This window comes from Myxocyprinus asiaticus, chromosome 2 (genome assembly GCF_019703515.2).
Source record: "Myxocyprinus asiaticus isolate MX2 ecotype Aquarium Trade chromosome 2, UBuf_Myxa_2, whole genome shotgun sequence".
In the NCBI taxonomy this organism is placed as follows: domain Eukaryota; kingdom Metazoa; phylum Chordata; class Actinopteri; order Cypriniformes; family Catostomidae; genus Myxocyprinus; species Myxocyprinus asiaticus.
Window position 1 is genome coordinate 16,210,147 of NC_059345.1, and position 13,753 is coordinate 16,223,899.

General features: G+C 44.5%; 1 protein-coding gene across 1 annotated transcript in view; it reads left to right on the plus strand.

The window, feature by feature from the left end:
* LOC127413494 (NT-3 growth factor receptor-like) overlaps nucleotides 1–13,753 on the plus strand; it is a 259,870-nt gene that overhangs the window by 217,760 nt on the left and 28,357 nt on the right. Inside the window, exons 14-15 of the mRNA XM_051650682.1 lie at nucleotides 376–548; nucleotides 7,080–7,323. Of these exons, the coding sequence (XP_051506642.1) occupies nucleotides 376–548; nucleotides 7,080–7,323 (417 nt within the window). The remainder of the gene's footprint in view (nucleotides 1–375; nucleotides 549–7,079; nucleotides 7,324–13,753) is intronic.

Below are 13,753 nucleotides of genomic sequence, written 5' to 3' on the forward strand. Positions count from 1 at the left end.
AGATTGCTTTTGTGATGCTGTAAGCCATAGGTTCTCAACCTTGGGGTGGTGACCCTGCGTGGGGTCACCAGAGATGCAAATGTCAGCATGTTTATATATATATATATATATATATATATATATTAGCTAAACTTGATGTGGGTGGGGGTGAAGTGTTGCAACAATTTGTAACCAAAAAATGGGATGCAGACCCCCAGAAAAGGTTGAGAACCCATGCTATAAGCTCTTGGGTGAGGCTACTCTATTGCTGGACACAGTTTGAAGGTGCACGTAAAAGCAAAATTTTTTTACTGTCTATAAATGTACTTAGTTTTTCAGTATACATTTGTAATTGTCTGTTCACCACTAAGAGTGAAAGTGCTATCTTTCTCTCAGACTCTCAAAGATCCGACCCTGGCTGCCAGAAAAGATTTTCAACGGGAGGCTGAGCTCCTTACCAACCTCCAACATGAGCACATTGTGAAGTTTTACGGCGTGTGCGTGGATGGTGACCCTCTCATAATGATGTTTGAATACATGAAGCACGGAGATCTCAATAAATTTTTAAGGTAGTGTTTAATTTTCACATTATATGGAGTTCTAAATGAATGTTCGGGATGAGCATATTCATCTAACCTGTTAATGAAACTCAAGGGTATATAAACTGCTGATTACCTCACTCAGGTGACAATTCTGGCATCTCTTCACCTCCCTAATTATTAGATTTGGAGTCAAGTCTCATCCCATTGTGACCAGCAAGCCAAATCTGTTTATGTTCATCACTCTTAAGATTTTGTGAGAATGTGAACTTGTGAAATGTCAGTTAGTTCAGATGCTCAATGTGATTGGACAAGTGTCATCCAAGAGTGCTGATCAGGGGGCGCCGTTAGGATTTTTGGACCCCCTGACAACTTTGTACTATGGGCCTCTATCTCATCGCAACTTGTCAATTTTGTTTTTCATAAACATCATTTTTTTAATATATTTGAATATAAGCATGATTGCACGTTCAGTAAGAGACACTAAAACAAATTTAAGGATGTAAAGAATAGTTTATTAAAATAACTCTGCATTTCGTAGAAATAACTATATACTGTATAATAATACATATTAGAATGTTTGATCACATCATTTGTGTAAGTTGGCACTGTGCTTGTAATGGTAATGTTGGCTTTCTATTTTAACATGTTGATTTAAGTTATCTCTTGGAATTTCTGAAGGCAAACAAAATGTCTTGGTTACTGTTGTAACCTCCGTTCCCTGATGGAGGGAACGAGACGTTGTGTCGATGTAGTGACATTAGGGGTCGCTTTTGGGAGCCCCAAACACCTCTGATCTTTGAGAAAAGGCCACTGGGACTTGGCGAGTGGAATTTGCATGCCACTCCACTGGACATACAGGTATAAAAGGAGCTGGCTCGCAAACACTCATTCAGGTTTTGCGCTGAGGAGCCGAGACAGGGTCCCGGCCATTTCAGCGGGTAGTACAGCATTGTGGAAAGAGGGACACAACGTCTCGTTCCCTCCATCAGGGAACAGAGGTTACAACAGTAACCATGATGTTCCCTATCTGTCACTCACTCGATGTTGTGTCAATGTAGTGACACTAGGGGTCCCTATACGAAACGCCACAACTAGCTGAACTGTGTTACGTGGACTGCGGGTGCAAGCAATCCGCTGCGTGCCCAATAGCAGGTGCACCCGGTCTGCACATAGCCTCCCCTAAAGCCCCCAAGAATATCTCACAGTCCCTCGCACCCGGGGGGGGAGGGGGGGGGGGGTTACCAGACATATCTACAATGGGAACAGGCTGCACCAGTCTCCCCATAGAGTGAAGACTTTTTCGGCTGGGGCCATATGTACTCGCATCAGGGACAACATCCTACACGAAGGGGAGATTAACATGTGGAAAATATGACACATGGGCTTGCCAGCCACATGTGGAAGAGGTGCTGTGGTAGGTCCTACCCAGAGAGGAGGAGCTCTACAAACACGGCGACCAGAGGCAGAGGGAGCTCTGCCCAAGTGAGACATGAATTTACCAACAGGGAAACCGTACTGCGGAAAATACATCACAAGTGGTTAGAGCGGTAACCAGCACATGTGGTGCACCCACCCCAGTACAGGGTATCCTAGCACACGTACTGGGCCCGGCTACGAATTCATCCACCGAATTCGCTGTCCACAGGACTTGGGAGGAAGGATATCCAGGGTCCACTGTCTCGTGAACTCGCATGGGGGAAAAAAGCACACATCTTCCCCTCCTGGAGGGGAAAGGCGCTGTGTGCAAGCGGTACACCCGGCCAGCTGTCCCACAATTTACCTGTTTGTACCTGACAACACACAGGATGAAACCGGCTCAGCCCGGAGACTGTAAAATCTCATGAAAGTATTGGGTGTTGCCCAGCCCGCTGCTAAAGAGGTGCCGTTGGCTAGTGCCCAGGAGGACGCCACACTCATAACCCAAAGGGGGGGCACACCCTGGGCCTGGTATGCCGAAGCGATGGCATCCACGATCCAGTGGGCAAGCTTCTATTTGGAGACAGCGTTCCCTTTCCGCTGTCCGCCAAAGCAGACAAAAAGCTGCTCAGAGCATCTAAAGCTCTGCGTGTGATCCAAGTAGATGCACAAAGCATGCACCGGACACAGCAACGACAAGGCTGGGTCTGCCTCCTCCCAGGGCAGTGCTTGCAGGCTCACCACCTGATCCCTAAAAGGAGTCATGGGAACCTTGGACACATAGCCCGGTCGGGGTCTCAGGATCATGTGAGAGTATTCCGGCTGTGTGCCCATTGCACACAGCACCCCAGCCTAACTTGGAGGCATTTGTCATAACCATGACACACCTGGACACTTGCTGTAAGGGGACCCCTGCCCGCAAAAATGCATGGTCTGTCCAAGGGCTGAACGTGCAGCGGAAGATCAGCGTGATGGCCACATGATGCGTGCCACAGTGCTATGCCCATCTCAGGACTCGAGTCTGAAGCCAGTGCTGAAGTGGTCTCATTTGTATCAACCCGAGCGGCGTGACCACCGCCGAGGATGCCATATACCCCAGGAGCCTCTGAAAATATTTCAGTGGGACCGCTGTCCTCAACCTGAACAATTTCAGGCAGCTCAGCACAGACTGCGCGTGCTCGTCCAAGAGGTATGTAATCATGGAGACCGAGTCTAACTCCATCCAGAGAAAAGAGATGCTCTGAACTGGGGAGAGCTTGCTCTTTTCCAAGTTGACCTGAATCCCCAACCAGCTAAGGTTCCTGAGCACCAGGTCCCTGTGCGCACACAACAGGTCTCGAGAGCGGGCTAGAATCAGCCAGTCACTGAGATAAGTGAGGATGTGGATGCCCACTTCCCTTAGCGGGCAAAGGGCTGCCTCTGCGACCTTTGTAAAGACACGAGGCAACAGGGACAGGCCGAAGGGTGAGGACCTTGTACTGATATGCCCAGCCCTCAAAAGGGTCTGTGCCGAAGCAAAACCAGGACATGGACATACGCGTCCTTCAGGTCTACCGCCGCGAACCAATCTTGATGCCGAACGCATGACAGAATGCGTTTCTGGGTCAGCATCTTGAACGGGAGTCTGTGCAGGGCCCGGTTCAGTACTCGCAGGTCCAAGATTGGCTGCAACCCACCGCATTTCAACCCACAGCACAATGAAGTAGGGGCTGTAGAACCCCTTCTTCATCTTGGCTGGAGGGACCGGCTCTATCGCGTCCTTCTGCAGAAGGGTCGCGATCTCCGCACAGAGGGCAGCAATGCTCTTGCCCCTCACTGAGGTGAAGTGGACGCCGCTGAACACAGGCGGGCGCCGGTCGAACTTAATCGCATAGGAATCTTCTCCTGGCCCTCCACCGGGGGACGGAGTGGTCTGGATACCAGCTCCGGGCTTCCATCAGGCCTCTTCTTCCCTGGGTCATCCATCTCAGGGGTGCTTGGGGGCCTTTCTGGGGCTTTTAGCTCCGGACCGTGAGACGGGGGCATCAGCTTCCTGTGGGGGGCTCTACACTAGGGCCAAGCGGTTGGCTCAGGCTGGGGCGGAGCTGCCTGAGTTGCAGCCGCAGGGGGATGCCCTCGACGGTGAGCAGACGGAGTGCAGGACCTTGAACTGCACCGGGGCAGGATGTGTTGAATCGCCTCCATCTGCTTCTTTACCGCTGAGAACTTCTGGGTAAAGTCCTCAATGGTGTTGCCGAATAGGCCAACCTGGGAGATGGGAACATTGAGGAAGTGGACCTTGTTGGTGTCATCTCGACCAGATTCAGCCAAAGGTGCCGCTCCTGGACCACCAAGGTGTACATCGCCTGCCCGAGTGCCCGTGCCGTGACCGTCGCCCAGGGGGCGAGATCGGTCACTGAGCGCAGCTCCTGCATCATTTCGGGATCAGGACTACCCAGGTGCAGCTCTTTCAATGCCTTGGCCTGGTGTACTTGCAGGAGGGCCATGGCATGCAGGGCGGAGGCAATGTAAGCCTTGGCCACCAGAGACGATGTAGACTTACAGGCCCTGGATGGGAGTCTCGGACGATTCCGCCAGGTGGTGGCACTTTGCAGGCACAAGTGCACTGCAACCGCCTTATCCACCTGAGGAATCTCCGTGTACCCCCTGGCCACCCCATCATCGAGGGTAGTGAGAGCGGATGAACCCAGAAATCGGGTCCGGGCAGTAAAAGGTGCCCACCATGAGTTTGTGAGTTCTTCGTGAACCTCTGGGAAGAATAGGACTGGGGCAGGGCACGGCCGTGAGCGTTGCTCTGAACCCATGAACCAATCATCAAGCCGTGAGGGCTCAGGGCATGGTGGAGGGTTCCACTCCAGCCTTACGCTCTCAGCGGTCCGGGCAAGCATGGCGGTCAGTTCCACGTCAGCCTCACACATAGGTCGCCATGCACACAGGTGATGGGGATTGAGGCTTTGCTGTGTGGTCGGGGGAAAACTATATGGGGCTGGGTCAGACTTACGGTGCTCCCGGAATCCAGGAGGGCTTTCACACAGTGGCCCTCGACCTTCACCTCCCTTTCCGGGGCTTCCCGGGGCACTGCTTGGTGAACGACGCAACCTGCCAGCCAGGCTCGGGCCTCCGGGGGGTTTGGGTCCGTGGGCATGGGTTCCTCCCGAGCGGACGGTGTCGCTGGTCTGCTTACTGGCCATGAGGTGCCCTCCAGTGGTCGCCTTTCCTGGTGTGTTTTCCGGTGTTTGAGGTGCCAGCTTTCTCGCTGCCGCCAAGGGCTTGCATCACCTCCACCAGTTCCACAGCCTCCACTAGGGCGGCGAGAGTCTGGGGTTCCTCATTCCTACAGCCCGCTGTTGCATGCGGGGGAGGGACCAGAGGAACTTGTCCACCACTACACGTTCCGCTACCTGTACTGGTGTCGGTTGCCTGGACAACAGCCATAGACGGGCTAGACGGGATAGCTGCGAAGCCTGTACACGGGTGGAAACCTGAGCATCATACACCCATTCATGAAAGTGCTGCACCGCACATACCGGTGAAAGCCCCACCCGTGCCAAGATCTCATTCTTTAGCTCTTTATAGTCATCAACGGAGGCTGGGCTGAGTGCGTAGTAGGCACGCCGCACTTACCCTGTTAGGAAGGGCGCAAACGCTCTCGCCCACTCGCTCATATCCCACCCCTCCCTTTCAGCTATTACCTCGAATGTATGCAGATACGCCTCCACGTCATCATGCTCCGTTAACTTGGTGATCAGCTGACTAGCTCCGGCACAGTGTTCGGGGATTGGTACGTGAGCAGCAGCTTCCAATCGCAGCTGCATGAGCTCCTGTTCCACCCGCTCTTGACATGCTGAAAGTTGCTCCGTGATTTGTTGCTGGCAGAGGGAGATGTTCGCGAGCTGACGCATGAGCTCTTCCGTTGTTTCCAGAGAGAGAGCTGGACCTGTGGAAAAACCAGTTGGGGAATTGGGGTAAGTTTCATTGTCTGACCTCATTTTCTTTATTTCAGCCAGCATTCTCCACCACTGTGGCAGGATGAATGAGGCACAGACAATTATTCTTAAGTGCACAGTCCCACAAAGGGGGTGTTTTATTGTGACAGTAAGTCAAAGAAGAACTTAATGGTGCGTGGTGTCTTCGGTGCAAGGGCAGGGTGAGTGTGCTGGGGTGTCTGTGTTCCTGAATCCGGTGTTTCGTGAAGCTTCCGTGGAATGCGTGCGGTGATCGACGCTCACTCATTGCTGGAGTCTGGAATTGAAAGAGAGAGAGAAGAGGATTAGTGTCATGCCTTGGAGTTGATGCTCCCCATCTTCCTCTTCCTCCGGTGTTTAAATCTCCTCCATCTGATTGTTTGCGGGTGACACCGATCAGTGTCTGCATTTGATTGGCAAATGAGCTCCAATTCCAGGGCAACGCTAAAACACACAGGATATTCACCACAGGTCCCTTTTTGTTAGAATGCTGTTTATGTAGACATTAGACAGTGAGTCAGCTCCCTAAATTTAGAGACTCATCCCTAGTTTTTAGGATGCTGAATGGCAGCTTATGGTTAAACTTAATTTTTTATCGCATGGTAGGTTCAGGTCATGTGAATTGTCATTTGCAGGGGAGAATAGTGAAGATAGACTTCGGGAGTTAGATGACTGTCTTGTAAAAGCGAAGTGATGATGTGCAACAGGAGATAAGAAATTATTCTTTTGTGAAGTAGGATAATATTTTCTCACACTTCTGCAGATGGATGATGAAATTATTTTTTTAGATGCTGCAATGATTCAAGACTGGTTGATATTCATGGACATCAAAGCATTTTGTGAATTCTAGCTTCAGTAAGGCTTCATGCAGATGAATTAAAGGCAAATAATGAGAACATACTCTAAAGCACACCAGACAAGTCAGTGTATATTATATCAAAGTAGCGGTGCTGCTGAAAAGATTGTTAGAGCCCTGATTGTGAGCTCTTCAACACATTATTGAAGAGCATGGTGTTGAAGAGCCACTGACCAGAAGTGATGCACAAATTACAATCAAGCCTTGTTAACAGCCACCTTATGCCAAGTCATTTTCGCTGAGTGAAGGAAGCGGTAGGGCAATCACACAACCAACACAACTTTCCTAACATTTTGTCTCCCCAACTTTATAACATTTCAGAGCCCATGGTCCAGACGCCATGATCCTCGTGGATGGACAACCGATGCAGTCTAACGGGGAGCTTGGTCTCTCCCAGATGCTTCATATCGCGACACAGATAGCGGCAGGGATGGTCTACCTGTCCTCTCAGCATTTTGTACATCGTGACCTGGCCACCCGCAACTGCCTTGTGGGAAATGGCCTGTTAGTGAAGATCGGAGACTTTGGGATGTCCAGAGATATCTACAGCTCAGATTACTATCGGGTGAGTATCACTTAAGGGTTTCCATTTTATATCAACAGGCTTATTTGATTATTTTATTTTATTTTATTTTATTAAATTTTAATTAGTTTTTTATTTATTTTTATTTATTTCTTGCTTTTAACATACTTTTTAAAGTGTCATTGCAGGTACTTTTCTTTCTATTTGCACTTCTGAACCTAAATTAAGTCCCAATCCCAATCAATAAATCTCCCAAAAATTATTTATCAGTATTTTTTTTATTTTTTATTATTTACATTAGAATGAGCTTTATTGTCAAGTATGCGCACACTCAAGGAATTTGTCTTCGGTATAAGAAGTTCCCAGAGCACACAGACATGCATTAGCTAGACGCAGAGTAATCCACCTTTCCCTCAGAAAAAGGTGGATAAAATAGAATATGCATAGAAAGACAGAATAACATATGTACAGAATAGATATGTGTATGGGGGAATGTAATGTGTAGCAGAGGTAAAGGTATGCACATGTGGTAGAATAAACATGAATTTGAATTTACATATTGTACATGAGATTATTTTGGACAATATTACATTGCATAGTGTAAACATTGCACAATGAAAAGTCCTAGTGAGGTACTTTTAAATGTTCATGAGGGAGATGGCCTGTGAGAAAAAACCTCAAGAATCTCACAAATACTTTCAAGAACATATCAAGGTTATATTTTACCCCAATATCAAAAGAAATTATATTTTGATTAAAGAAAATTAACGCTTTTTGAGAACCATGCATGGGGACATTATTTACATGACAGTTCAGCAAATACATTTCATTTATGTTTTTGCAATCTATGAAAAAAGTCTCAGCGGCTGAGAAATTTTGTCCAATCTAGGGTTGTCACTATACCAAAATTGTTGACTATCACCCCTGGAGTCGCGAGTTTGAATGCAGGGCGTGCTGAGTGACTCTAGCCAGGTCTCCTAAGCAACCAAATTGGCTTGGTTGCTAGGGAGGGTAGAGTCACATGGGGTAACCTCCTAGTGGTCGCTATAATGTGTGGTTCTTGCTCTCGGTGGGGCACGTGGTGAGTTGTGCATGGATGCCGCGGAGAATAGTGCGGGCCCCCACATGCGCTACGTCTCCGCGGTTATGTGCTCAACAAGCCACATGATAAGATGTGTGGATTGACGGTCTCAGATGAGGAGGCAACTGAGATTCATCATCCGCCACCCATATTGAGGCACGTCACTACGCCACCACGAGGACTTTGAGCGCATTGGGAACTGGGCGTTCCAAATTGAAAAAAAAAAAAAAAAAAAAACGATACCAAAATTTTAGTAGTCAGTACCAATACCAGTAAAATTTTATGATTCTTGATACCAATTTCGATTTCACATCAAAAATTGGTAATATGCTATTGAACATACTCTTTTAGCTTTTTTAAAAAGGTAAATATACATTTAAATAATAAATAATAATAATTAAAAAAACAAAATGTTTCCTTAAAGTGTTTTTCAATTAAGTTAACTTTGATTTAAGTTTTTTTTTTCCCCAAATCCTATGTTTTCCATTTAATTTTTTATTCATTTTAAAATTAAGTCATAAAACTTGAATCAAATAAAAATAGAACAATTACTTTAACATACCATTTGTTTTTTTTATTAAATGAAGTGCTTCTGAAAAGATTTTCACAGCATAATTTAAAACACAAAATTGGTCTTATTTTTTTTGTCAAATAAAGTGCTGCACAACTGAGCATCACAGTATAATGGAAAACATTAATGAATACTTTGATTCTGTACAACAGCACTCTTGCTTGTGAGACATTTATTGATAATTATTATTATTATTATAAATAATAACCATTATTGTTATTGTTATTTATTATTATTATTATCAGTACAGTTAATATTACATTTTACTATACAGTTGTATTACATTTCTGTCGCAATATCATTATTTTCATGCGTCTAGTTGAATCGAGCTTTTATTTTGGCGGAAACTTTTATTTTGACGTGGCTTTTCTGTTTCTCTGTGTATTTGACAGGCGCTTCACATTGAATGTGTGCTCTTCTCTGTCATCTTACAACACGCACAGCATGTGTAATGCCCATAATGTGGAGTTTTGTGTGTATGTGAAGTTGCTGGCTTCAAATATTCACTTTGAAGCATGCAGAACATTCAGACAGTTTATTTATTTATTTAAATCACATCCTATCGCAGTTCATTAATCACACTAGGACATATTATGATTTTAATTTGATTAATTGTGCATGAATTTTTTTCCATATATGTCACATTCGTATGTGAGCATTTGAAACTAATCATATGTCAGTCAGACACCCCACAGTTATCGAACTGAGTTGGTGCTCGGTACTGGTAACATAATTATTTATTTATTATTTTTATTTATTATTATTTATTATTTATATTTATTATTGACTCGGTACCGAAGTACCATTACTTTTGACATCCCTAGTCCAATCAGATGTTTTCTTTAACAAGAACATTCCCACCCCCTACATCTTGCAGCATGCCTGTCTGTGTTCTAAGAGGTGCATATAATGCCATCACAGGGCACTTTGTAGGAAGCACAATCCATGCTGTAGGGTCGTTCCAAACAGAATTTCCAATTGTTTTATTCATCAGAATTAGATGAGCACACAGCTCCAGCCTCTTTTCTTTTCCCTGTTTCATCTAAAAATAAATATTTACCAATCCCATATTTGTGAAACTATTTATATTAATTTTATTTGTTATAATTTTTGATGGTTGCATCAAAAGCAGGTCGTAGAACTTGTAAACAAAGACCGCAATGCACTGTGTGTGTTTGTGGCTGGTTATGTAGTAACGTGGTCAGATACATCATTTTTCAAACCGAATTACAATCAATGGAAAATTGGGCTGGTGTTAAGATCGGTTCTCAGTTTCCCCGGCCGAACACCGGTTCTGGCATGAGAAGCAGCACAATCTGGGTGGAAAAGGGGTATGTGTATTGCTTTTCCAGACTGCGATGTAAACTAAAGTCTTTTTGCAAAAAATCTTTTTTAATGGATGAGCCATTTGACATGTCCTGCCCCAACTTCCTGTTTTAGTAGGAAATACAACAGCACACCAAAGAAAACTGCACTCATCAAAGAAATTCATCAGGACTTTAAATGTCAAGAAAATAATATCACAATGCAGAAAGTCTTAATCTTCCTAAAAATAGGCTTAATTTTCTTTATGCAAATGTTTTTTTTATTTATTTATTTATTTATTTATTTTTTTTATGTTAGGGTTAAATATGACCTGGACATTTCTTTGTGAGATTCACTCAGCTAGCTATTTAGTTGCCTGGAATGTTCAAGCTGAAGGAACATCTTTGCCAAGCACACACAATATACTCAGTCTGCAATATTGACAAAACTGAGAGATAACGAAATTATTACCACATTGGACACGTTCACTGTGTCAAGTGATTATAAATAGCAGATCCCGCCAAGCACGTAATCCACACATGGTGAGTCATATTGATGTTTGCTGTCCCCTGGGGTTGAGGCGTGTGGCCATAGTAACAGACTATGATGAGTGAAAGAGAGATTGAGCTGTTTTCATACAAGACCAATTCAGTCGCCTTTGTCAAGACATTATAAGTGGCAAATCGACCTGTCACGTGATAACAATTTTTGTTTAAAAAATTTTTTTTTGCATTAGATGTTTCTGATAACCCTGCTTAGAACTGTTCATAGATTCAAAAATAATAATAAAATAAATCTGATTGTCTTACTTTATGGAAAATGGCAGCATGTGCTCAATCCTGTGAATGCCCTGTGGATTGTCTTGGAATGTTTTCCAAGCTTGATGCTTGATTCGATTGCATGGTCCGAATTTGATTACCTACCTGTTCACATTGTAAAATTTGGTACACAGCCATGGTACATTTACGTCATCACTGTGATTACCACGTAAGTATTTATCACTTTGGATTTACTGTTAAAACACACATGGAACAGCACTTGTGTTTGCCTGCTTCAGATGTGATGCAAGAGTTGTGAGAAATGTTGCAATCTGAAGGCAATTTATTCTGTGTTGAGCAGCTATAAAAATGCATCATACTATAAAATAGTATGACAGGTAGCATGCAAAGATGCAAATCAAATGTTATCAAAAACGGTTCACACCAACCAACCAAACAAACCAAATTCTGTCTGACTACGACTGACTTGGGTCAGCACCAAAAGCTCTAGTGTACTTTCTTTGTTTTTTAAACCCCTCAAACAGCTGATTACATTCTATGAACACATTAAATTTACAGGTCTCAATATCATTTCTTTGTCACAAATTGGTACCCACAATAAATCACCAATTATGGTGAACATTAAATTCAGTTAAAAAGATGCTATTTTCTTTCTGAAATCTTTAAACTCTTCAACTCTGCGGAGCCGCCGATGAGTCCAAAAGGGTTGTAAAAGTTATGTCAGGCATATAGGGTATCATTTGAAAGCTTAGAATCAGAACTTTTCATGGATAACCCTCACTTCTGAATTTATGTTAAATAAAATAACAAAATAAGGCCTGAAAACATTTGCGTCGCAAATCAGTGCCACCGAGAGGTCATGTGCTAGAAATATTAAAATTAATATAAAAGTCCTTCAAATAGCACTTAAATAGACAAATAATATATCAAATGAAAGCTCTTATTCTCAGGAAAGACTGTACATTTTGTTGTCCTAATACCACAGTTTGAAAGATTTTCAAAAGAATCACAAAGTGAAATATGATATTTGTAAACAATCAAATACAAACATCTCTTCTATGTGTCGATCACTGCTGCTTTAACCCCTAAATAGCTAAAAACTTTATATCTGCTTTTATCTTAGGCAGTTTTCTAAAAAAAGAAAATAGAAAAGAAAAGAAAAGAAAAGAAAGAAAGAAAGAAAAAAGAGCCATTTTTTTTTTTTTACTGGTCTGTGAGCTTGCTTGTGTGAATAATCCAATCTTATATTTTAGATGTCCAGAACAAAATATGCAGTATAGCAGTAAAAGCATGTTAAACAAATCATCGGAAATATATGTTATCAACTATTGATAGTCGATCTCCACTTTCTAATGACACCTAGATTGAGCTTCTAGTCCACTCAGAGGCCGAGATATTCGATGAAACAATGGGGGTGGTGCATGAACTGCAAATTAGACTGAATGTCAATGGACGAGCATATCTGTGAGGGCTAAAATGCGTTAAAGCGCCACCTACATTTCAGATTAGCATTTTGTGACGGAAGGTGATAGAGGGAAAAAAAGTACTTGCTGCCATCTAGTGGAATGAATTAAGAATTTTGAAGGGAGATGGAGTGAACAGGACCAGAATTACATGCTTATAAATTTAGGATAACAGTTGAAGTCAGAAGTTTATATACACTTAGTTTGAAGTCATTAAAACTAGTTCCCTATTTGTCACTCACTCAACGTTGTGCTGATGTAGTGTCACTAGGGGTTCGATCTTGAGTTCACCAATCACCTTTGCTTAATATAGAAAAGGCCAATGAGAATTGGCGAGTGGAATTTGCATGCCACTCTCCACCCCTGGACATACGGGTATAAAAGGAGATGGCGTGCATCACTCATTCAGATTTTTTCTTCGGAGCCGAATGCATGTATTGTGTTCATCCTCTCACCTTTTGCTTATGCTGCTGGATTTTATGGCGCATATCAGTGGACACCCTCGCACGGTCGAGTGTTGTGCTTCCCCTGGGCGCTTCGGTGGCTGAGTCCGCTGGTGCTAAAAGAGTATATTAAAAAGAGTATATTTAATTCTAAAAGAGCTCACGCATATGCTTGGTGTCTTTTTAAAGATGTCCTTCCGTGTTTGCGCTACTGGATATGGCCGTTATCTCTCCCCTCCGGAGAGCCATGAAATCTGTCTCAAGTGCTTGGGGCGCCAGCATGCTGAAGCAGCTTTCATGGAAGGGTTATGTTCTCATTGCGAGAGCATGCCCATCAGAACATTGCGGTCGCAACTCACTTCCTTCTTCATGAAGCAAGGAGCCACCGTGGCTGCAACCTGACCCGCTCCGTCCTGGGCTGATGCTCAGCCAGCCAGGTCGGCAAGCACCACGGGCAATCTGGATGTGGATATGGGAGCATTTTCGCAGGCTCAACCCCCGCAGACCTCCCATCCCCCAGCACGCTTGTTCTATCCGGAAGAGCTGTCGAGCGATACAGGCGGTCTGCCTTAGGGTGGATTTAATGTGTCGTCCGCGGCTCGCAATGAGTATAAGGGATATGTCGAGCTCCCCCAGGTGGAGCGTGCCGTAGCAGAGCCTTTATGCCCGCAGGGTGCAGCCACCTGGCGTGACCGACCAAGGCTCCCTTGCAAGGCTTGTAAGTTCTCTTCCTCATTAATGATGAAGGCTTACAAGGCCACGGGTCAAGCAGTTTCCGCCCTGCATGCCATGGCCATCCTGCAGGTCCACCAAGCCAAGGCACTGAAAGA